The sequence below is a fragment of the Syngnathus acus genome, chromosome 13, assembly GCF_901709675.1.
Source record: "Syngnathus acus chromosome 13, fSynAcu1.2, whole genome shotgun sequence".
In the NCBI taxonomy this organism is placed as follows: Eukaryota; Metazoa; Chordata; class Actinopteri; order Syngnathiformes; family Syngnathidae; genus Syngnathus; species Syngnathus acus.
The window spans coordinates 1124990-1149145 of record NC_051098.1 but is presented as its reverse complement, the minus strand read 5'-3'; the positions used below and the strand labels follow the sequence as shown (position 1 = coordinate 1149145).

Here is a 24156-nt window from a genome sequence, read left to right as displayed (position 1 = left end):
GGAAGCTTGTCCTCCAAACTACAAGTTCCATCAGTCTGTCAGACATGAAAAAAGGGGCGGGGGAATTGCAGCTATTTTCTCTACACAGTTTGTGGGTAATAACATCGACCTTGGTGAATTCTCATCATTTGAATATCTTGCTCTTGAACTTAAAACAAAATTACCAGTACTCATTATCACATTATATCGGCCACCAAAATACTCATCATTATTTCTACAGGAATTCTCAGAGCTGATTTCACTTGGAATCACTAACTATGACAGATTAATTCTGAATGGAGACCTAAATATTCATATTAATAAAAAGAACGACTCCAAAGCTATAGAACTAGTAAACCTACTAAACAGTTTTAATCTTACCCAACACATTAATGAAGCCACTCACCAGCATGGTAACACTTTGGACTTAGTAATAACAACAGGAATAGACATTGATCATATCTCTGTATGTGAATTGCCTATCTCTGACCATCACTGTGTATTTTATAATGTAAAGCTAACCTTAACACAGACTAAAAGGGAAATTTTAGTTCAAAAGCGATTCCTAGATGAGCAGGCTGAAGCAGAGTTTTCTGATATTATGAGGTCATTTGAGCCATACAACTATGACTGCTCTCTAAATGACATAGTTGAACATTTCAATGGTATCTTGTTGTCTGCTCTGAATACTGTTGCACCGCTAAAGGTCAAAAGGAAAAGTACTGACAGAATCTCCCCATGGTTAAACAATAGCAATGTTAGGCAAACCAAGAGAGTCTGTCGGGCAGCTGAAAGAAAATGGAGGAAAACTAGACTCACAGTTCATCGTGATATATACAGAGACGCCATGACTGCTTATAATAAAATAATATGTCTGGCAAGAAAGGATTACTTTTCTAAGATTATTTCAGAGAACACTGGAAACTCTAGAATATTATTCTCCACTATTGATCAACTACTCAACATTGCCCCCACACCCCCACAGTTCTCTGCATCAAAATGTGAAGAACTCGCATTATTCTTCACTAGTAAAATAACTTCAATTAGAGCCAGTATTGTTGCCGATATAAACATAGATGATCTCAGTAAATCCTATAACAATTGTGTAACCATGGGAACATTCACCTGTATTACATTGAATGAGCTTTGCAAGACTGTCACTGAGTGTAACTCCTCCACTTCAAGTATTGACCCTATACCGACAGCATTCTATAAGCGGGTATTCAACAGTGTCTCAAGTCATGTCCTAAACAATATAAACACATCCCTTCAAATAGGCATCTTCCCAGATGCCTTTAAAACAGCTGTGGTAAAACCTTTACTAAAGAAGCCCAACCTAGATGGAAATGTACTGACCAGCTATAGGCCGATATCCAACCTTCCTTTCATTAGTAAGATACTTGAAAAGATAGTTTCAGTGCAAATAAACTTGTTTCTGAAAGAAAACAATATCCTGGAGGAATTTCAGTCAGGCTTTAGAACATACCACAGCTCTGAAACTGCTCTTACTAAAATAATCAGCGACCTCAGACTAAACTCTGATGAAAACAAGGTGTCGATTCTTATCCTCTTAGACCTAAGTGCAGCGTTTGATACCATTGAGCATGATATCCTAATCAATCATCTTGAAAGGTTAGTCGGTCTTTCGGACTGTGTGTTAAACTGGTTCAGAACATATATCAAAGGGAGAAAGTTCTATGTCAGTTTAGGAGAGCATGTGTCCAACACACATGACAGCCGCTATGGGGTTGCACAAGGCAGCTGCCTTGGTCCACTATTATTCTCACTTTACATGCTGCCGCTTGGCGACATCATCAGAAAGCACAATGTATATTTCCATAGTTGTGCGGATGACACACAATTGTACATATCTGCAGAACCCAATGATGCTACACCTATAAGCTCCATCACCAACTGTCTTCTGGCTATAAATAAATGGATGAGCAACAATTTCTTAAAGTTAAACGAGGATAAAACTGAGATCTTGCTAATCGGCCCTAAAACAAAAAGAGAAATGCTGTTTAATAATTTGGGGAAATTAACTCCCTGGATTAAATCCGAGGTTACAAGTCTTGGTGTTATCTTAGATTCAGATCTAAGCTTCAGGTCCCACATTAACAAGGTGACCAAAACATCATTTTTCCACCTTAGAAATATAGCCAAAGTAAGAGCGTTCATAAATCAAAATGATGCTGAGAAACTGATTCATGCCTTTATTTCAAGCCGGCTTGACTACTGTAAAGCACTCTTTACTGGTCTCCCGAAAAAAACCACTGATAGACTTCAGCTCATCCAAAACGCTGCAGCTCGCCTATTAACCAGGACCAAGAAGAGAGAGCACATTAGACCAGTTCTAGCTGCTCTGCACTGGCTTCCTGTAACATTTAGAATTGATTTTAAAATCCTTCTCCTTCTATACAAAGCCCTCAACGGGCAGGGACCAAGCTACATTGCAAACTCTCTTGTTAGCTATATACCTCCAAGAACCCTGCGATCAGAGGCGTAGCCAAGCCGGGGCGAGCCGGGGCGGCGCCCCGGTTAGGACTCCCTGCGCCCCGGTTGAAAAAAATCGAGCTTTTTCGATTCTTCATTTTCATGCCGTTTTTTTCTTTCGGTCTTGCGCGAATGTCCTTGCGCTATTCTATGTGCGCGATGTTATCCATTCACCGTTTGCCTCCCGGACCCGGATGTTGTTTTAGCGATCAGCGAACGCCGTGGGTGATGTTCGATTTTTTTTCCTGTGGGCGTGCGCCCCTACTGGAAAAATTCCTGGCTACGCCTCTGCCTGCGATCATCTGCTGCTGGTTTATTGGAGGCTCCCAGCAACAGCAGAAAGAAGATCGGTGATGCAGCCTTTGTTAATTACGCCCCCAAACTATGGAACACACTGCCAATAGGTATCAGGGAGGCCAGGTCGCTAGATATTTTCAAAACAATACTTAAAACTCATTTCTTTACCCGAGCATTTAACTACCGTAATTTTCGGACTATAAGTCGCACCGGAGTATAAGTCGCACCAGCCATAAAATGCCCAAAAAAGTGAAAAAAAACATATATAAGTCGCTCCGGAGTATAAGTCGCATTTTGGGGGGCAATTTATTCGACAAAATCCAACACCAAGAACAGTCATGAACGAGCAACAACAGGCTAAACGATAGGTATGCTAACGTGACATAAACACAAACTAAGAGCTGAGAACGGCCCTGACGTAAAATTCAGAGTTATTCAAAAAACTATTACATAAATAACACGTTAATAAAACCATCTGTGTCACTCCAATTCATTAAATCCATCAATCGTCCTTTGTCAACAATGCGTGCGCGCCGCTGACGGCTCTTGCACTTCAAAATATTCCACAGGCCCATATAACGATATATAAATTATATATCAAATAACTATTATATAAGCAATAATGTTATCAAACCATCTGTGCACTCTAAATCATTAAATCCATCGATCAAATTCCTTGTCCTTTGTCAACAACGCCGCTCGTGCGTGCGCCCTGACGTCAGCCTCGTCGTTATTCCACAGATCTACTATATAACTATATTGTAGCGTTAACAAAGTTCAAGGAAAGACGTGGGTTTGGTAAACGGCTCTTTATTTAACAAAACAAACTTCCAGGCGTGTGGCGGCGTGGACTTCCAGCCACGGAAATGGAAGAGAGCTCCATAGAATAGGACCGGGCGTGCGTAAAAGCCATGACCGAGCCCCATCCACCGTCCCCGGACAGCCACCCGGCCGAGCGCCGGCCCTCGACTTCCATCCACGGAGGTGAAAGACAGCTCGGTAGAGTAGGACCGGGCGTGCGTAAAAGCATTGTCCGAGCCCCATCCACCGTCCCTGGACAGCCACCCGGCCGAGCGCCGGCCCCCGACTTCAATCCACGGAAGTGAAAGAGAGCTCCGTCGAGTCAATCTTTGTCCTTTATGTAAACAACGCCGCGTCGCGCTGCTGACGACGTCACGCTGCTGACGTCACTTGAAATTCAAATTACAGTAATCCCTTGCTACATTGCGGTTCGTTTATCGCGGTTTCATTTTTTTTTTTTTTTTGAAATATTTTGAAAAAAAACATATAAGTCGCTCCTGAGTATAAGTCGCCCCCCCACCCAAACTATGAAAAAAACCGCGATTTATAGTCCGAAAATTACGGTAATTACGTTTTGTAAATTTCATTTTAAGCCTAATTTTATCTTTATCTTTATTTTATTTTTTACCTTTTCTTAAAGATATATTCTTTATTTTATTAAAGCGTGCTCCTATTTTAAACTCACTTTATTAATTGTGTATGCATACATTAATGTTTTGTTTTTATGTATTCATGTTTTTTTATTCATTGTTGTAAAGCGCTTTGAGCTGCATTTCTTGTATGAAAGGTGCTATACAAATAAAATTTATTATTATTATTATTATTATTATTATATAAGTCGCTCCTGAGTATAAGTCACCCCCCCACCCAAACTATGAAAAAAACACGACTTATAGTCGGAAAAATACGGTACATACATACATACATACACATTCCCTAACTTCTTGAAATCATAGCCGAATGGCACCATAGATCAGTAATTCTCACTTAGCCAAAAGTGGGTCGCAGACAAGACAGCTAGTAAAATATTTGTATTCTTTTATTTTTCAGTTTTTTTATTTCTCACATCGAACCTAAGTAAGTAAGTGAAAGGAAGTGTAGCTGTCTCACAATTTAGCGACGAATTTACTCTGGCTAGAGGGGATACATGGTGGCCAAGGGGAACATTTTGCTCTGGGATTTTTCTGCCATTTTCACACTGACAGTGTTTTTGACCCCTTGATAACATGCCACAACTTGACAGCATATTTCAATAATTATACAACTGGTGTGAATGCAAAAAAGAGGATTGATTTGATTCCTACACACTGAAAATCAATGTTGGAGTTCAATCTAGTTAGAGAGTGTAAAACAACTACCGCATTTTCCAGATTACAAGTCGCAGTTTTTTTTGTAGTTTGGCTGTGGGTGCGACTTATACTCTGGAGCGACTTATTAACACATTATTACTTGATCATTAACACATTAGATACTTACTAGTACCGTATATCACTTCACATGTTATTTTCCCACTAAACTACATGAAAGTGCTCTAGACCTGTGGAATAATTGGAATGGTAAACCTCATTATTTATAGTAAGGATGAGTTATTTTCTTCGCATCTTGCAATTGTGGTTTTTTGCGTTAGTCTTTTGTGTGACATATCTGACGGGACAACCAAATGCAACACGATGCAGACTTTATTCTTGATGATGATTGTTGATGTTGTTGTTGATGTTTATGACAGGGCATTAGCCTTGGCGTTGTGAGAACCTGGTCTGTAGGAGAGGGTGAAATTAAACCGGCCAAAGAACCCGGGTTGTAGGACAGAGTGATATTAAAGTCAAGTCAAGTCAAGTCAAGTTTATTTGTATAGCCCTAAATCACAAGCAGTCTCAAAGGGCTTCACATAGACAAAAATTGACAATTATTGTCAAAGCATCCCCTGATCTTAAGCTCCCAAAAGGGCAAGGAAAAACTCAAAACCCCTGCCCGGGGAAAATGAGAAACCTTGAGAAGGGACCACAGATGGAAGGATCCCCCTTTCAGGATCACCAGGTTGTAATGGATGCAGAGAGGGCACAAATAATACATAATATGAAAATCAAAAGTAGATGTCCAAGTCAGAGCGAAGGGCTGCCAGAGGAGCCCTCTGCTATCCTGGCTGTGGAGGTTGAGCTGCAGTTCCCCCAACCTGAATTAGCCCACAAGAATCCAGATAGCCGCTGTCAGCTTGGGTGCCACCTAACCACCTCCCCGGCCGGGGAGGGGGGGGGGGGGAGAGAAAACAAAACAAACTCCGGCCGAATCTGCCACTCCAAGTTAGTTAAAGGCCATGTCATAGAAATGTGTCTTTAAACGTGTCTTAAATGTTTCTACTGAGGTAGCAGTCCTAATATCCATTGGGAGGGCATTCCAAAGCTCTGGAGCCCGGATAGAAAATGCTCTAGACCCTGCAGACACTTTCTTGGCCCTCGGTGTCGCTAAAAGGGTAGCGTTTTGCGAACGAAGGTTACGAGACGGAGCATAAGGAACAACTAGGTCGACGAGATACGAAGGCGCTAAGCCATGCAATGATTTATAGGTTAATAGAAGAACCTTGAAGTCACATCTTAAATGGACCGGGAGCCAATGTAAGTTGGCTAATATTGGGGTAATGTGATCAAATTTTCTTGTCCGTGAGAGCAGCCTTGCAGCAGCATTTTGTACTAACTGTAGACTTTTGATGCGGGACTTAGGAAGACCAGAGAATAGTACATTACAGTAGTCCAGGCGCGACGTGACGAACGCATGTATAATAGTTTCCGCATCACCGGTCGAGAGGATCGGACGAATCTTTGCAATATTACGAAGGTGAAAGAACGCAATTCTGGTTATATTCTTAATGTGCTTTTGAAAGGAGAGAGTTTGGTCAAACATTACCCCGAGATTAGTTACAGTATCGCTCTGAGTGATAGTACGGTTATCTATAGTTATAGCGGTTTCCTTGAACAAGTGTTGAAAACGAGTTGGACCAATTATCAACATCTCAGTTTTATCTGGGTTAAGACGAAGGAAGTTGAGAGACATCCATTGCTTGATCTCCGCAAGGCATGCCTCAAGATTACAACAATCACGCGGATCTGTCATCGATAATGGCATATATAATTGGGTGTCATCCGCGTAGCATTGAAAACTAATATTATATTTACGTATTATGTCCCCAAGCGGGATCATATAAATATTAAATAAAATTGGTCCGAGAACCGATCCCTGTGGGACACCACACGTAACATTATAGAGCTCAGAGGACGCATTGCCATGGACCACTCGGTGCGTCCTATTTGATAGATAGGAATGGAACCAGCCTAGTGCTGACCCTGAAATACCAACACAACTTTTAAGACGCCCTAATAAAATATCAAAGTCTACAGTGTCGAAGGCAGCACTAAGATCGAGTAGTAACAGTACAGATGAAGTGTTTGAATCCATAGCTATGAGGAGATCGTTAGTCACTTTAGCAAGTGCTGTCTCAGTGGAATGATTAGCTCTAAAACCAGACTGAAAAGAGTCATATCGATTATTGGCGACCATGTAATCATTAAACCGGCTAAAGAACTGAGACCACCGAGCCTGATGTGAGTTTAGTCTCTTGGATGTCCTCAGGTACTCCAGGTTGCAGTGATCAGTGCAGACATTAAAAGGGTTTGCCACTTCTCCAGGGTCAGCTTTACCACGAGGAGCTCGCGGCTGCCGATGTTGTAGTTGTGCTCTGGAGGTGATATGCGGCGTGAGAAAACGGGGCATTGATGGAGTTTGTTGTCCTGACTGCTGCGCTGCGCTACTCCCACATCCGAGAAATCCACCTCGACAACATAGGATAGGCGTGGAAGTGAACCTCCTCTTCAACTGCCTGGTCGGCCTCACTGGTCCTCCGGAATGGAGAGACGCAACCAGATCAGGGTGAGCTGCTCCTTTCTGCACAAGCCCATCTCTTCCTTTCTATTTACGTTCTCTCCCCTTTCACCATAAATCCTTCAGAGTCTCTCGTGGGTTACCGGGGCACCCCTTGTTGATCGCCGAATCGCCACCTTGGCCGACTCGTAATGGCAATCGACATCTGTTTGGTCTTCTTTAGCTCCCTCTCTGGATTGGACGTCAGCCACTGCCAGCCAACTCGGCAACGAAAGTGGCTGGGGCACTAGGTGAAGATTATTTGGCATCCCCTCGCGCTGAGATCAGAAAGGAGCTGGATGATTGCACTCGTCGTTGTTCGCTGGAGGTTGGGACGGGTGTGCATGTTCTAGACACAGCATGACTATTTGAGCTTTCTGGTGGGTACCTTCAGCCAGGACAATCTGCAACGCGCTCCTCACTGCGTTTATCTCTGCCTGGAAGGAAGAACACCATCTGCCCGTTGGTATGGCAAGAAAACGGTGGATATGGGGATCACTTGGTGCACTGATGGTAACAATGATGCCACCACCGCCTGTTGCATTACCGTTCGCTGCTGACCCGTCAGTGTAAATGACGAGATCATAGATAGCCCAGTCCTTCTCCAGGCGCTGCATCGGCCATCTCCTGTTGGCATCTGCATCTCCAGTCTTCTTCCCGGACGTTTCGAAGATGTGGTCACCTATCTCTAGCCACGGGGGTAGAACGGTGGGAGCTGTCTGTGGCTTCAACATGACTTTTGGGTTCGCTGTTGGACTTCAGTCACTGCCGTCTGATAGCGAGGATTTGATGGTGGTTGCCACAGTGTCTTATCATAGGCTATTGCTCTCAGCTGGGCAGCCCTCGTTTTGACAGTGGGGAGGTTTGCTTCCAACAGAATCACCTCTTTCGGGGTGATTTGGACATGCCCCGTAGTCGCACGGCCCGCAAAACGGCTGATTTTGAGAATCTCCAGTGTCGAGTCTGCGCCCCGGAGCAGCCATGCCATACTCTAAAGTTGACTGACCAGTGGCTATATACGTTGACCCCTGCCTGCCGCCGCAACTTTCCGCCGATGGTAAATGTGTGGTTGACAAACGTGAGCTGTCGGTCCTACGTCACCCCAGGAATTTAGGAGTGGCATTGTAGCGGATGGGTTGACCATGAGAGTAGGGCGCCATTTTGCCTCATGGGTGTCAGTGCTGAAGAAGGAAACTTCACATTTTTACACTGAGATCTCCATCTTCCATTGCTGAGTCCATTCAGTGACTCCCTCGAGGGCTTGTTGGAGTTGATGTTCTGTCTCGTGTAGGTCTTGGTTCTGTACCCAGACAGCGATGTCGTCGGCAAACAGACTAACCTGTGGTGTTGGGATGGCGGTGGGCAAGTCGTTGATGTAGAAAAGAACAGGAGTGGTGAGAGCACCGACCCCTGCGGGAAGCCTTGCTTCAGGATGACGGTCTTGCTTCTCTTGCCCTCGAAGGTAACCCCTGTTAGCCGATTTGATAGCCAAGCCTGAATCCACCACACCATCTTGGCCGGCACTCCTCGCTGCCACATTTTGAGTATGAGGGCGTCACACCAAACTTTGTGGTAAGCCCAAGAGTAGTCGATGAGATTGCATGGGGTTGCGCTGGAAGCCGTCGCTTATAGATTGAGAAATGTGGATACGCTGGTCTTCTGTGCTGCGGCCAGTTCGAAACTGTTAGAAAAATGTATATATATGTTATCATGCGTTCTCTAATCAATGCTTTACCGCAATATTACTGCAATATATGCTTGCTGTTTGGCCTTGCTGTTTTTATGATGTACCACAGAAGAGAAAAGGTACGGCTGGGCCAGGAGAGAGGTCAGACAGGACGCAGCTGATAACTCAGCAAAAAGAAGACATCTACCGAGACAGTTCCTTCTTAACAAAGACCGCTTTGTTAGACAACATGCCTCATTGCTGTCTTGCACTTCAGATGAACCTACAAGTGACCATCAAAGTCTGGGTTTTCCAAGCTATCTTGATCATTAGATTATGTTTGTGCGTATCCAGTAATTAATAACCTAGCTTGTCTCATCCTACTCAAGGTCGTAAAACCTCCCTTGCTAGAGCTCAAGGACTTTCTCTTCTCAACTCAAACTCCTTTTTCTCACGTTCTTATTATTTTGCTTACGAGGCAAAGCCCACGTGCTCCCCCCCCTTCCTTTAGGGGCTTTTGCCTCACAATTGTGGGTAGGGCAAATCCAAATAAAAAGAGCGGGAGTGTACACAGATATTTAGTGTTGTGAGATTGTTGTAAACTATCTGTACTGCACTCCTCGCGAGAAAAGACTTGATATTCTGTCTCACTTGTGATTTGTTTGCTGATGCTCTTCTCTTAATAGTTGTTCAGTCAGCGATTTAAACCTGACAGAAACCCAGCTTGGTTCTGGTTCAATAGATCATCTCTGACCTCACTGAGTGTGAACTCGCCGCATACTTCGGAATCAAGATCCTCCGCCCTCAAACGGGAGTTCAAGAGCTTCTTCATACCTCCATCAGACTTTTCGAACTTCAGAATGCTTACATCCCTGTACACCTCTACGAAAGCTGGGGCCATTTGTTTAAGGCTGACGTCGTTGGTGCCTTGATTGGTAATGATTTTAGCAGTGTCTTGGCTTTGTGGAGCAGTGAGACTTCTTAAGATCAACCACATTTCTTTCTTGCCTTTCGCTGCTAGGACCTTCCTCTCCCAAATTTCCACTTTACGTTCCCTCAACAGCTGTTTCACTTCTGTGTACCGTAATTTTCGGACTATAAGTCGCGTTTTTTTTTCATAGTTTGGGTGGGGGGGCGACTTATAATAAGGAGCGACTTATATGTGTTTTTTTTCAAAAATTTTCAAAAAAAAAAAAAAAAGGAAAAGTGAAACCGCGATAAACGAACCGCAATGTAGCAAGGGATTACTGTAATTTGAATTTCAAGTGACGTCAGCAGCGCGACGTCGCGTCAGCAGCAGCTCCGTCGAGTCAATTGTCCTTTATGTAAACAACCGCCGCGCTGCTGACGTGACGTCGCGCGTCAGCAGCAGCGGCGGTTGTTTACATAAAGGACAAAGATTGACTCGACGGAGCTCTCTTTCACTTCCGTGGATTGAAGTCGGGGGCCGGCGCTCGGCCGGGCGGCTGTCCAGGGACGGTGGATGGGGCTCGGACAATGCTTTTACGCACGCCCGGTCCTACTCTACCGAGCTGTCTTTCACCTCCGTGGATGGAAGTCGAGGGCCGGCGCTCAGCCGGGTGGCTGTCCGGGGACGGTGGATGGGGTTCGGTCATGGCTTTTACGCACGCCCGGTCCTATTGTATGGAGCTCTCTTCCACTTCCGTGGCTGGAAGTCCACGCCGCCACACGCCTGGAAGTTTGTTTTGTTAAATAAAGAGCCGTTTACCAAACCCACGTCTTTCCTTGAACTTTGTTAACGCTACAATATAGTTATATAGTAGATCTGTGGAATAACGACGAGGCTGACGTCAGGGCGCACGCACGAGCGGCGTTGTTGACAAAGGACAAGGAATTTGATCGATGGATTTAATGATTTAGAGTGCACAGATGGTTTGATAACATTATTGCTTATATAATAGTTATTTGATATATAATTTATATATCGTTATATGGGCCTGTGGAATATTTTGAAGTGCAAGAGCCGTCAGCGGCGCGCACGCATTGTTGACAAAGGACGATTGATGGATTTAATGAATTGGAGTGACACAGATGGTTTTATTAACGTGTTATTTATGTAATAGTTTTTTGAATAACTCTGAATTTTACGTCAGGGCCGTTCTCAGCTCTTAGTTTGTGTTTATGTCACGTTAGCATACCTATCGTTTAGCCTGTTGTTGCTCGTTCATGACTGTTCTTGGTGTTGGATTTTGTCGAATAAAATGCAACTTATACTCCGGAGCGACATATATGTTTTTTTTCACTTTTTTGGGCATTTTATGGCTGATGCGACTTATACTCCGGCGCGACTTATAGTCCGAAAATTACGGTATTTGGTTTTGCAATCAGTTGAGTGGATGCCGGCGCTTTTGTGAAAGGAGTCTCTTTCAGATACTGCTTTTGCTATTTTTCTCGTCTTCCAACATTCTCCGGACATCCCAACCACATTCAGACCGATGTTTTTTTTGCACTGGCAGGACTGCTGCACAGAAACGTAAATACTTCTCTGTTAGTGTGGGCTCGTTGTTGGTGTCTGAACTTCACAGATTGGTGTCTAAGGCATCTGTGAAAACCCATTGGTCCTCTTTCGTCCAATCCCGTTACCTCTCAGCTTCTCTGTCGACAGGTTAACAGTGGTGAGAATGGGTCGGTGGTCACTGGGAGTTTGTCAATCGGCTGCCAGTCACATCTGGTGTGGAGGCATTTGTGGACAATGGTAACGTCTGGCGAGGACATGGACCCTGTTGCTGGATCTGTAGGTGTAGGTCGCTGCGGGTCGTTGAGGAACGTACCGTTGGCGTCCATCATGATCTCTTGCTAAACTATCGCCTCTCTCATCGGGGGGGCTGTGTGATTGCAGATGTCTGCATGGGCATTGAGTTTACCACACACTACCTCATTGGCTACACTACCTCATTGGCTCGTAGTGCAGGTTGGAAGTCAGCCATCGTGAAATTGATTCACTGCAGGAAGTGTGAGTTCTCTGGAAGAACGTACCAGTTGGAGACGATGATCGTCTAGAGATGGGGCACCAGGATCTCAATCGTCAGTCTCTCCAACGCACCGCTGTGGATGTCATCACAAAGTCTGTAAGGAATATGCTATCTCACGTAGGTCAGCAAACCCCCACCCTTCGCCTCCCCTTGCACCGGACGATCTCGTCTCATAGCGTTGAAGTTGCGAAGATCAGGAGTTCTGTCGTTTGGGTGCAGGTGGCTTTCCTGGATACACACAATATCAACATCGTTCTCATTCACCAGGTCCTCCAGGAGCGCGAGCTCTCGATGGATGCCATTGGCATTCCATTAGAGCAGGCGTGTCAAACTCAGTTTGGCTCTGGGGCCGGATCCAGACTTTCTGTTCTCAGGTGGGCCGGATCAGTAAAAGAATGTCAACTCCAACTATTTAGCTTTGTTTTTCAGTACTATGCTTTATCATTCAGCCTAAATTTGTAGCCTACCCTACATATTATAATCACGGATGACAAGGGATCTTTTCTAAGCACAACACATTTATTCACAAACACTGGAGAAAAAAAATGATTTTCATGTTTGGCATTGAATGTGTTAACAACTGGTTTATTTTAACAGTTGAGTGAATGCAGTTTTACACCTGAACCAACTCACCACACTAAACAAACTCAAGTGGGAGCTATGAAAAAAAATGTTTTGCCTTAATTGTCATACTGCTTTGAAATAATAATAAATAAAAATACAAAATAAAAGTTTTAGCAGTGCATGGGCAATAAGATTAGACTACATCAGCTCAAACTACTGGGCTGGGCCTACTGAAGCTGAGAATATACTGCACAATATTAATTGTCTTTAATATGAAACCAGATTAATCTTATTTTTAATGATCTGTATTCATGAGTGCAAACAAATGTCGTGTCATCACACTTTTTTTCTCTCTCTCACTGCACTCCTGCAGTCTACTTGCTGCTGCTGGCTCCTGAAACTTGGCATCTTTTTGCCTTTACAAGTGCGTCGATATCAGGTGTCAAATCCTGAGTAGCAGCACATTTAACAATGTCATTCAAGTGTTCATTTGTCAACCTTGAGCGCTGCTTTGTTTTATTATTGTTCATCACGGAGAACACCTGTTCACAAAGATAAGTAGTCCCAAACATGGAGAGAACCTTTGCAGTCATGGCTGTTAATTTGGGGTAACCTGGCACAAGATACTGATAAAACGTATCCAATCCCACGGACCCAAATTTATCCTTCATAGCGGAATCGCACTGCAAGTCAATAAGCTCGAGCTGAATGTCCGCTGGCACATCAGAAGGCTTCACTGTAAATGGCGAGCGAAAAAAAGCCGAACTTGTTCTCAAGTTCACTGAAAACCTGAAACCTCCGCTCAAACTCTCACAGCAAATCTGTTATGTTGTCTTTATATTTATCCAAATCGGGACGATCCGGTGCCTTCGGACGCACAGCTGTGAGACATGAGAAGTGCGTGGTGTCACCGCTGGATAGCTGCGTCTCCCACAGTGACAGTTTCATCTTGAACGCACTTATGCTGTCGTAATATTGAGTGACAACTCTGTTACGGCCCTGCAATGTAGTGTTAAGTGTATTCAAGTGTTGCGTAATATCTACCATGAAGGCAAGATCCTGCACCCATTCCTTGCATTGAAGTTCCTTTACTGGGCGTCCCTTCTTCTCCATAAAATGTCCAATTTCGCCTCGTAGCTCAAAGAAGCGCTTGAGTACTGCACCTCTGCTTAACCAGCGCACGTCAGTGTGGTATGGTAGGCCAGCACGAATGTCATGATCACTGAGAAATGAGTCAAACTGGCGGTGATTTAGACCGCGAGCTCTGATGAAATTGACAGTTTTCACAACCACGCTCATAACATGGTCCATTTGCAGTGTTTTGCAACATAACGCCTCCTGGTGCAAAATACAGTGAAATGCCCAAAACTCCTGTCCTCCATTTGCGGTCTGTACTTTGTCACGGAATTTTGTGGCAACGCCTGCCTTTCTCCCCACCATTGATGGCGCACCGTCGGTCGCCAGGCTCACAGCACGGGACCAGTCCGCCTCCACCTTGTCCAGCGCTCCAACGAGAGCGCTGAAAATGTCCTCTGCTGTTGTGGTGTCATTAATGGGCACCAATTCAAGCAGCTCCTCGGTGATGGTCAAAGTTTCATCAACACCTCTAATGAATATGGCCAGTTGAGCAATATCTGTGACATCGGTGCTCTCATCTATTGCAATTGAAAATGCGATAAATGATTTGATTTTCTCTTTCAATTGGCTGCTCAAGTCACTTGAGAGTTCTGTCACCCGATCTGCGACAGTGTTCCTCGTTAGACTAATATTGGCAAAGGCAGGTCTCTTTTCAGGGCACACGACTTCTGCAGCCTTCAGCATGCATGTTTTTACAAACTCCCCATCAGCAAATGGCTTGGATGCCTGCACCAGCTCGTTGGCAATAATGTAGCTGGCTCTTACAGCCCCATCAGCGATATCGCGGCTGCACGTAAAAGCAGACTGCTGTTTCTTCAGACCAGCGACCAATTTGTTTATCTCGTCTTTTCTTATTTGTCCTTTCAAGTGGTCATACTTGTCTTTATGATGAGTCTCGTAGTGGCGCCGAATATTAAATTCTTTGAACACTGCAACTTGCTGATTACAAACCAAGCACACTGGTTTTGTCTTCACTTCTGTGAATAAATAATTCTCAGTCCATTTTTCCTGGAAAACCCTGCACTCCGTGTCCACTTTTTTTTTTTTGACAGTGCCATTTTGGGAAGGTTGTGTTGACCGATAACTTGTTTAGTAGTAGTTATTTCTAGTTGGACACCACGTTGCGAATGTTTCTTTCCTGGTACTAACTCGTGTCAGTGCCGCATGCTGGACGTGAGCTCTTTTACACATTTACTGCCCTCTAGCGGCCGGAGGGAGCATTTGAGTTGTATTTATTTTAAAGAATCATAACTTTTGATAGAAATGAGCTAGTGACTCGCTTCTTTTTTTGACATACTCAGAAATTTATGACGGGCCGGATTAAATCATCCAACGGGCCGGGTCCGGCCCGCGGGCCGTATGTTTGACATGCCTGCATTAGAGGATGCGTAATTGAGGTTGCCTGACCCTCCTGCAGGCTCGGTCAAGTTTGGGCTGGTTAGTTTGATCATCTTCATTCAGGCTCCTTCATTGGCCACAAGGTTGGGCAGCACCACCTCTGCGACCGCAAGGCCACATCTGCTTGACCGCGGGTTGACATCATACATTTCAATTGCAACAGACCAATCTTCTCGCTTCTCTTCTTATGCTTCCCTTACACTCAGTGCACCTGGTGCCAATTAACTCAAGCTCAACTGTTTGGACATCAATGTGGCTTGGAAAAACACTCGTTACTCAGCACATCTTCTTGACTCACTGACCTCGCCTCAGAGTGTGTGCTGCTGGGGGCCAGATGGGAGCGCTACTGGTCGGCCATCTTCCTCCTCTCGGCCAGCACAGCAGACCCACTCTTGGTGGCCATCACGAATCGACTCCCTCTGGGCGCGGTCCAGCCCTGTGCAGGCACAGTTGGAGTACACGGCTCTTGGCCTGATGGTCTTTAGGCACTTGGCGCATTGTACTTTTACGCTCATCTATTCTTGCTGATTGGTCGTGTTGCTTTGGTTGACAGGTCTGTTGCACACTGGTCGGTGGTCAGTTGTAGTTGTGAATGAGTCAACATCTTCTTTTGGGGGCCTCTGGCAGCAAAACCAGGTCTTGCTACCCCTTTTCACTCGCTCCCTCTCCTGTCTTGTCAGGTCAGAACATCCAAGGTGAGCAGGATGATTGCAGAACCCACAGTCTATTGCATGGGTGGGCAAACTTTTTGACTCGCGGGCCGAACTGGGTTCTAAATTTCGACCGGAGGGCCGAACCAGGAGCAGATGGACGTAGTGTTTGTGTGAAGTAATATAAGCGACCTGTAAAGGTCATTGCATAAAAGATTTTGGCCTTTAGTAGGTAGTAAAGCATGGATATTCCAAACAAGTTTTTTGAAAACAAATGCATTTATTAACAGCATTAAAAAAAAAAATCACTAAAAAACTGCTATCAGTGATTCTCATAAAATACGACACTATTATTATGAATAACAGTCTCCATCACTTCAGTGCCTGCAGGTCAGATTAATGAAAAATTTTTATCTTATGAGATCACATCAAATGGCAAACATTCTGACCAAATATATCATCTTGAAGAATCGGTGAAAGCATACATCCAAATAAAGTAATCAAAACGGCAACACAGTGAGGGGTATCTGAACATCAGAGCAGAGTTTTAACTCACAAACACCTGGTAACAGAGGTGAGGAAACGGGAAACACTTCCTTAAAGTAAGCCTTAAGAACTTTACAGGTTAAGATTAGTCGCAAACAGGTGGTGCATCAATGTCCTTGAGCATCCTGCATTGTTTGAAAATGAGAATGGTCGCTAGTTTCAATCCCTGCTATGTGTACAAATCATATTCAAAATGCATTTTTTTACAACAAACTTGAGAGCCTCCCCTTCATTTTCAGTGGGAACAGTGTTGTTGGTCTCCCTTTTTTGCTAGTGCATCAAAGTCTGGAGTAAAATTTGTTGTGGCAATTCTTAGGAGAGATCCGTTTACCTCGATCTGTGACGGGTTGATGTGGCTGAACGTCACGTCACGTACGTCGAGCCAAATTGGCCACTCTTTTAACATTCGGCACTCACTTCTTTTCTTCGGGCCACTCATTTTAATGGAAGGATTCCAGGGGAAGGTTTGTGGGTGGCTTTAGCGTAAAACTGTATCTGAAAGCTCAGCGAGCGAATTACAAGAATGCTGTCGTCACAGCCCACGCTCTAAATTCGGGACTGATACAAATAGAGCGCGAGTGCGCCATGTCCGTACTACTGAGTACGTACGTACACGCACTTGTGAGTGTGCACCGAGCTTTCTGACACGGCTTCCGGTAGTAAATGCGCAGGCGAGCGGTAGTCCCATCTACTGGGGAAACGCAGTCATTGCAGGCAAAATGACCAAAAAAAAAGTTTAATAATACAATTAATTCAGGGTTGGCGGGCCGGATTAAACGGTCCCGTGGGCCGGATGTGGCCCGCGGGCCGTAGTTTGCCCACCACTGGTATATTGTCTATTTTGGTTGTTTGGTTCCGCCCGCACTGGATGCTGACTGGAGAGCCTTGTGGAAATTGGCTGCATCGTTGGCATTGGTAGGAGTTGGTTTGTTGCTCCACTTCAGCCCGCGACAAGCCGCTACATTTTTGGTGAACACGTGTCCCCGCATAGGATACATTGGAGAGCGCTAGATGAGGTTGAGCCCCCACAGACGCTACAGAGATGTGACGGTCCAGGGTTCCGCTCCACATCACCGGCTTTCTGAAGGAGGAGTTGAAGGGCACGGGCCAGTACCCTTTGGTCGAATAGTTGGCCCCACTGTACACTCGTCTTGAATCTAGAGGCCTATTGGATCCCAGACCTTTAAAAAAAAAAAAATTGTTTCATTGTGTTGAGAACCTCTTCGGTACTCCAAAGTGGAGCACACGCCCGACACCGCTCACAGGTTGGTTCTCGAGTCATGTTGCTGTTGCTGCTGGAGCTGCTAGAAGTTACTGTTGCTGGAGCTGGCCCGCTTCTACCAGGGTACGGATGTCAGCCAACAGGCGACTGACTGTGCCTTCGGCCCCCTCCAGCTGGGACAATGCCGTCCTCTTGAGGACTGGCTGCATGGTAGTGGTCAGTCTGTACTGTGACAGGTCAGACGGGACAGACAAATGCAGTATGATGCAGACTTTATTGTTACGTGGGAAAGGGGATGGGGAGTGCTGGAGGTGATGATGATGATGATAGAACTTTATTCATCCCACAGCGGGGAAATTTACTTGTCACAGCAGCGTACAAGAGTGCAAGAATACAAGTGCCAAATTTAAAAAAGGATAAATAACAGACAAGGACAAAGACAAGTGCCACTAGTAGCGGTAGAGACGAAACGCAATTTTATCAGGCGCAACAGCGTTGTTGGGATGCGCTTGATGGGCGAGGGCGGCAGCGCCACAACTGGTCGCTTTCCACGGTGTGATCGGCTGGCCGATAGCTGGAACCAACCTAGTGGGGGGAACAGCAGAGTGAGGATATGGATGGACAGCCGAGCAAAGGCGCAGCAGAGCGAGGTGGCTATAGATGAATGGATGGATGGATGGATGGATGGATGGATGGATGGATGGATGGATGGATGGACGGACGGACGGACGGACGGACGGACGGACGGACGGGTGGATGGATATCAAATAATTGTGTAGTAATCCTCAATGTTTTTGTTGTTGTCATTACAACTTGTGTTATAATCATTACAATTGCTCAAGGTGTTTTTTTCAGTTCAATCAACATCAATTCTCACTTTTCAGTAAAATAATTGTCAAATAAACAATCAATCAATTGTGAAATAATGATGTAGTACTCCTAAATCTTTTTGTTGTCGTCATTACAACTTGTGTTATAATCATTACAATTGCTCAACGTGCTTGTTTCAGTTCAATCAACATCAATTTTCACTTTTCAGTAAAGATGCACGGTAGTGGTGCTAGGACCTAATTACTCGACCGGAAAAGTCCTCCCCCCAAAAAAAGAAGAAAAAAAGGGGCCTCCTTTAGTAGAGGAGAACACACCTAATAATTTCCCTTTCCACTCATGTTTACGAAAACAAAAATGTTTCCAATTAAAAATCTTTAAAAGCCATAGCAGTAGTTAGTCGCCAAGTCAATGGTAGCCTGATGGTATGTGTGAAAAGAACCATGGTGTTGTGAGGTTTTGCAGGGTGCATCGAGACAATACAACGGGGAATCCGAGCCAAATGTGTGTTTACATTTGCCTGACACACCTGGTGTTGAGTCAGTGTGAGTGTGTTTAAACATTTACATGCACTATTTAACTTTTCGTTTAGGTTAAGCAGCTCCAAGTGGAAACAAGTCTTTTGTCACACACGCAGTGGCCTGCTGTGATAATGAATTACCCCCTTTTCCAGAATTTGTAGATTCTGTATGTGCATGTTTTTGTTTGTGTGTGTGCTATAATCATATAGCAGTAGGTTTCCTTTTGGTATTTTATGTGTATTTTCACCCAGAGGCAACACACGTATAATTAAGGAGTTTGTGAGGATACATACTGTACGTGTACAAATATTCGCCATTTATTATTCTGTGACTATGAAAACAAATGGCACACGCACCCTGCAGAGGTTCTGTATTGAAGAAGAAAAATCAATAGCCAAACTGGAGACACACATACAAAATCTGTTCAGACTGAGACAAAATAACCTTGGGGTTGGAAGACTGTTGATAAACTCTATTCAAACTGAGACAAAATAACCTTGGGGTTGGAAGACAGTTGATATCTGAACACCTGCAAATAAGCAGGAGTTTACTACATGCCACCAGTGGCTGGTACCAAATACTGGAACAGAAATCTCTTCAGGCTGGAGCCTGTGCTGCAGATGTGTGCAAATGCTATTATGAAACTCTTCAACACTTTTGTCAAATGGCGATACCAAAATACATAAACAATATTGTGGAATGTTGAATAATACATAAACGAGAGGGAGTTGCAGTCTTGAGGGCGCACCGGGACCAGATCTCCTAGCGGCAGGAACAGGCACTTGCCCAACTGTATCATAAGCTATGGAACTCCTAAACTGGGTCAGTGAAATCGACCAGACTAGCATGGGAGATGATTAGCTGTGTGATCGGTTGGTGCAAGCGCTGCCTGTCGGTGGGGAAGATGCCCGGGGTGCCTTTGGGATTGTGACTCCAACCCTCTCGAAATTGATTAAACTGTCAATGTTGTATTCACATTAAACTGTTAAAATATATTATAACCAGTGTTCCCTCTAAGCTGCGCAGCTGCGCAATTGCGCACTGGTCGCGCAGTCTCTGCGCACAAGAAACTCCATGCTGCGCACAAAATAAAATTCAGCATAAACTGATTGAATAATATCTAATGTTAGACATAATCTAATCTAATTAAGTGGATGAATGATTTTTTTCTGTGCCTTTTTGTAGTGTAAATCAGTAATTGACAGGTGTGCAGCCAATGATATATGGTTCACTTACACAGCCAATCATAGGATGTCACATTCCTGCGTTACCTGACTTCCAGCCAAGCCCCAATCAAGGAATTGCGAGCACCTGCTACAGCTTGTTAGGTCCCCTACTTAACCTCTGTGTATTCTGTCAGTGGTTGTCGGTTCGTCTACTTACCCTGTCCATGACACCACTGCCTTTTTGTCCCCTGAACGATCTTTGTTGCCAACTGCTTCCGTAAACTGACTGACCACGCTTTGATCGCCGCCTGCCCCGACTACTTGCGCGTCCTTTGACCACACTTCTGATCGCCGCCTGCCTCGACAACATGCCTGCCTCCGACTACTACTACGCGCTGTGCTCTGCTGCTCAGCCACGCCAGCGAGACCGCAAGTCCAGCGTTCCACTTCCCCTTCCCCCCTTTTTCAATGAAGGACCGTGCTGCACTTGGTCGCCCTGTCTCTGTTCCATGACAGAACAAACTGACCAATATGCGACCAGCGCACGGTCCACGCGGAGTGGGACATTAGCAAGATCGCAGAGGAGATGGCGACATGAACGAAGATCGTCCGGCAGCAGCAACAGCAGCTCCTGCAGCACCATCAGCTCCACCAAGAACTTGTAGAAGCTCTCAAGGCCCTCAAAGACTTGGCTCCTCTGGCTGCTGCGACCCAATATGCACGAGCCCTGTCCACGACCGTTCCACTCAGCCCCACCAATCAGCCTACCGTTACGTCCACGCCCCATCCTGCCCCGGAGCCCAGGCAGCTTGTGGACGTCCCGGAGCCCAGAATCAGCAACTTCGAGAGGTTCGACGGTGATCCCAAGTACGTCCGGGCCTTTTTGACAAACTGCCGCATCTTGTTTGACCTCCAGCCCGTCACGTTCACCACGGAACCAGCCAAGGTGGGTTTTGTACTCACTCACCTTACGGGCGAGGCATGGCTGTGGGGAACGGCAGAATATGAGCGGCAGGGACCCGCCTGCTTGTCGTTCGACGCCTTCACTGCTGTGATCCTGCGCGTGTTCGACTTGGGCTCAGCCTCGGAAGACGCCTCCGAGGAACTCATCACGCTGCACCAAGGCAGCAGATCCGTCGCCCAGTACTCCATCAAGTTCCAGACGGTGGCGCGTCGGAGCGACTGGAACACCTCGGCTCTCGTCGGCACCTTCCTCCACGGACTCGCGGAGTATATCAAGGACGAGATGGTGTCCTACGAGCGCCCTCAGACCCTTGAAGAGGCCATGGACCTGGCTGCACGGGTAGATCGGCAGATCCAGTCAAGACGACGCGAGAAGAGGAAGGCGACTCCGCCCCCCCGTCGCCGTGACACCAGCCCGATACCTCGGGTGTCAGGGAGGGCACCTGTTTTCCCGTCTGACCTGTCGTCCGCCAGGGACCCCGTCCACGTAATCCAGCGCGCTTTTACTACTCCTCCCACCCAGCCCAGCTGGCCGGAACCGATGGAGATAGGACGCACCTCTCTCCCGGCAAAGGAGCGTAGTAGACACCTCAGAGATAGGCTTTGCCTATACTGCGGGGGTGAGGGTCACTGGGTGGCCTCTTGCCAGAAGAGTGCTAAGAGCACCCGCCTAGCAGGGATCCGTTTGGGAGCGGTTTGCTTGCCCCCTACCACCTGTCGCAAGTCCCTGCTCCAAACCCGCTCTTCAACTCCAGCCCGTGCCCTTGCCTCTCGGTCTTCCGCTTCTTCAACCCGTAGGCAGCAGCTGCGGGCCCGGTCAGGCTCCTCCTCGGCTGCCGTTGCAACGTCTGCAGCCTGGTTCTACTCCGACGGGCAAGGCATTTACAATCTGACCGGCATCCTGCTCGAAGTCGTCCAGAAGAGAAACATTTGGTGCCCGTGGTGGCATCTCCCGATGCCACAGCTGAGGAGGAGGACTGGGCGGTGGTGCCACCTGCTGACGGTGCTTGGTCAACATGTTCGTCTGACTCAGACTTATCGGATTCTTATTAACGGGCGTCTGGGTTTCCCCTCCTCCCGCCCGTCCTCCTGCTCTGGCTCGGGGTTCTGTTTTTGGGACGTCAAGAGCCATCTCTTGGGGGGGTTCTGTCACGTTCCTGCGTCACCTGACTTCCAGCCAAGCCCCAATCAAGGAATTGCCAGCACCTGCTACAGCTCGTTAGGTCCCCTACTTAACCTCTGTGTATTCTGCCAGTGGTTGTCAGTTCATCTACTTACCCTGCCCGTGACACCACTGCCTTTTTGTCCCCTGAACGATCTCTGTTGCCAACTGCTTCCGTAAACTGACCGACCACGCTTTGATCGCCGCCTGCCTCGACAACCTGCCTGCCTCGACAACCTGCCTGCCTCCAACTACGACTACGCGCTGTGCTCTGCTGCTCAGCCACGCCAGCGAGACCGCAAGTCCAGCGTTCCAAGGATCGTGCTGCATTTGGCCGCCCTGTCTCTGTTCCGTGACATAGGATTGACAGTGCCTGAACATTTGTCCTGCCCATCCGTGCCGCACAGGTTACTTAACGACAGTGCGGTACCGTCAAGCGATGCAACTGCTAAATTAGCTAATCATGGCGAAACAAATGAGCAGCGACAAATCCATTTGCCTAGTCAAAATAAACAAGAGATGCGGCAGTTCTTTTAAGATTGAATGGCTGTCGGAATGTGTGCAAGTACAAGAGGAAACGGTGAAACTGGGTGAGATTTTCTATTTTTCGACTGAGAAAGCTCGCCTGCAAAAATATGGAAGGAATGGAAGTAGGACTACTTCAAGCGTCCCATTCAGCAGAAACGTCATTTGGAACCTGTTGGAATTCTACAAAGACTGAAGATGGGACAGGGGATCGGTACATTATTGCGGGAGAGCGCAAAAGACAGACAGAAAAGGAAGGATTTCATACAAAACAAAATCCGACCACGTGCAAGTTAAAGTTTTCATTGACAATATTTTATTTATTTATGTATTTATTCATTTATTTATTTAATTTGGTGTTGCACACAGTGGTCCACAGTGTGCACAGGGAGCTTGTGTGTTTGCACAGACACTTGAAAAATTAGAGGGAACACTGATTATAACTAAATCAACTTGGCATTGCTATATTCAAAACAAATTGATATCAATTGTTATGCAAACTTCCAGTTTTATGCTGTATTCAAATCATATTCTCCCAGTTTATTTGTCATTGCTGTATCCAAATCATGCTGTATTCAAAACATATTGTAATGTCCACCTAATTTGTTATTCCTGTATTCAAATCATGTTATTAAGTAAAATTGGGAGATTTGCAGAAGAAATGACAGACCGGGGGGCAGGTGGGAGACAGGGTTGAAAATCGGGAGTATCCCGCCTAAATTGGTTAAGTTGGCAAGTGTGTGTATGTGTATGTGAGTTTTAACATAAAGCAAGGAATATGGTATTTGTGTGCAAGCTCTCAACAGGGACATGAAGCTGCACTGTGTTAGTAGGGCAATGGTAAGTCTGGTAATGGTAAGCCATATGTACCTGCTGATTTGATTTTACAGCATTTGGACATGTTGAAAGCCCCACCTTAGTGGTGGCATTAAGATTTGGGTGTGTATATTCAGGTTTGTCATATAAATTTCAAGGAAATAATGACTTGGTTTGTAGTGCGTGTAAATGTGCGTGTGCTTTACCAGGAATTGTTGTCATCTTTTGTCACTGTGGGCTGATCTTGAATCTGTGGGGGATGTCCCTATGAACCCCCCCCCCCCCCCCCCCCACACACACACACAAACGCACACACCCCTCGCCGCCACCATGCACGGGGCCATCTGTTTTGTGATGTTTGACAAGTAGGTGCACTGATTGATTCTGGAAACTGAAGTTAGCTTTTTGCATTAGTCACTACTGCTAGACGCACACTGTCCTATCCATCTACTCCAAGAAATGCGTTTAGATTTGAATAAACTCGGGGTCTTTTCAATGCTCCATTTATGGTGACATA

The 24156-nt window shown here is 45.8% G+C and overlaps 1 protein-coding gene across 1 annotated transcript; it reads right to left on the bottom strand.

The window, feature by feature from the left end:
• Window positions 1-12698: 12698 nt before the first annotated feature.
• LOC119132717 (general transcription factor II-I repeat domain-containing protein 2A-like) lies at window positions 12699-17867 on the bottom strand. Its single transcript, XM_037268187.1, has 5 exons — window positions 17752-17867; window positions 17475-17601; window positions 15588-15676; window positions 13829-14926; window positions 12699-13640 (listed from the first exon to the last, which is right to left on the bottom strand). The coding sequence occupies exons 1-5, from the start codon at window positions 17865-17867 to the stop codon at window positions 13613-13615; spliced, it is 1458 nt and encodes a 485-aa protein (XP_037124082.1). The 3' UTR covers window positions 12699-13612.
• Window positions 17868-24156: the final 6289 nt, after the last annotated feature.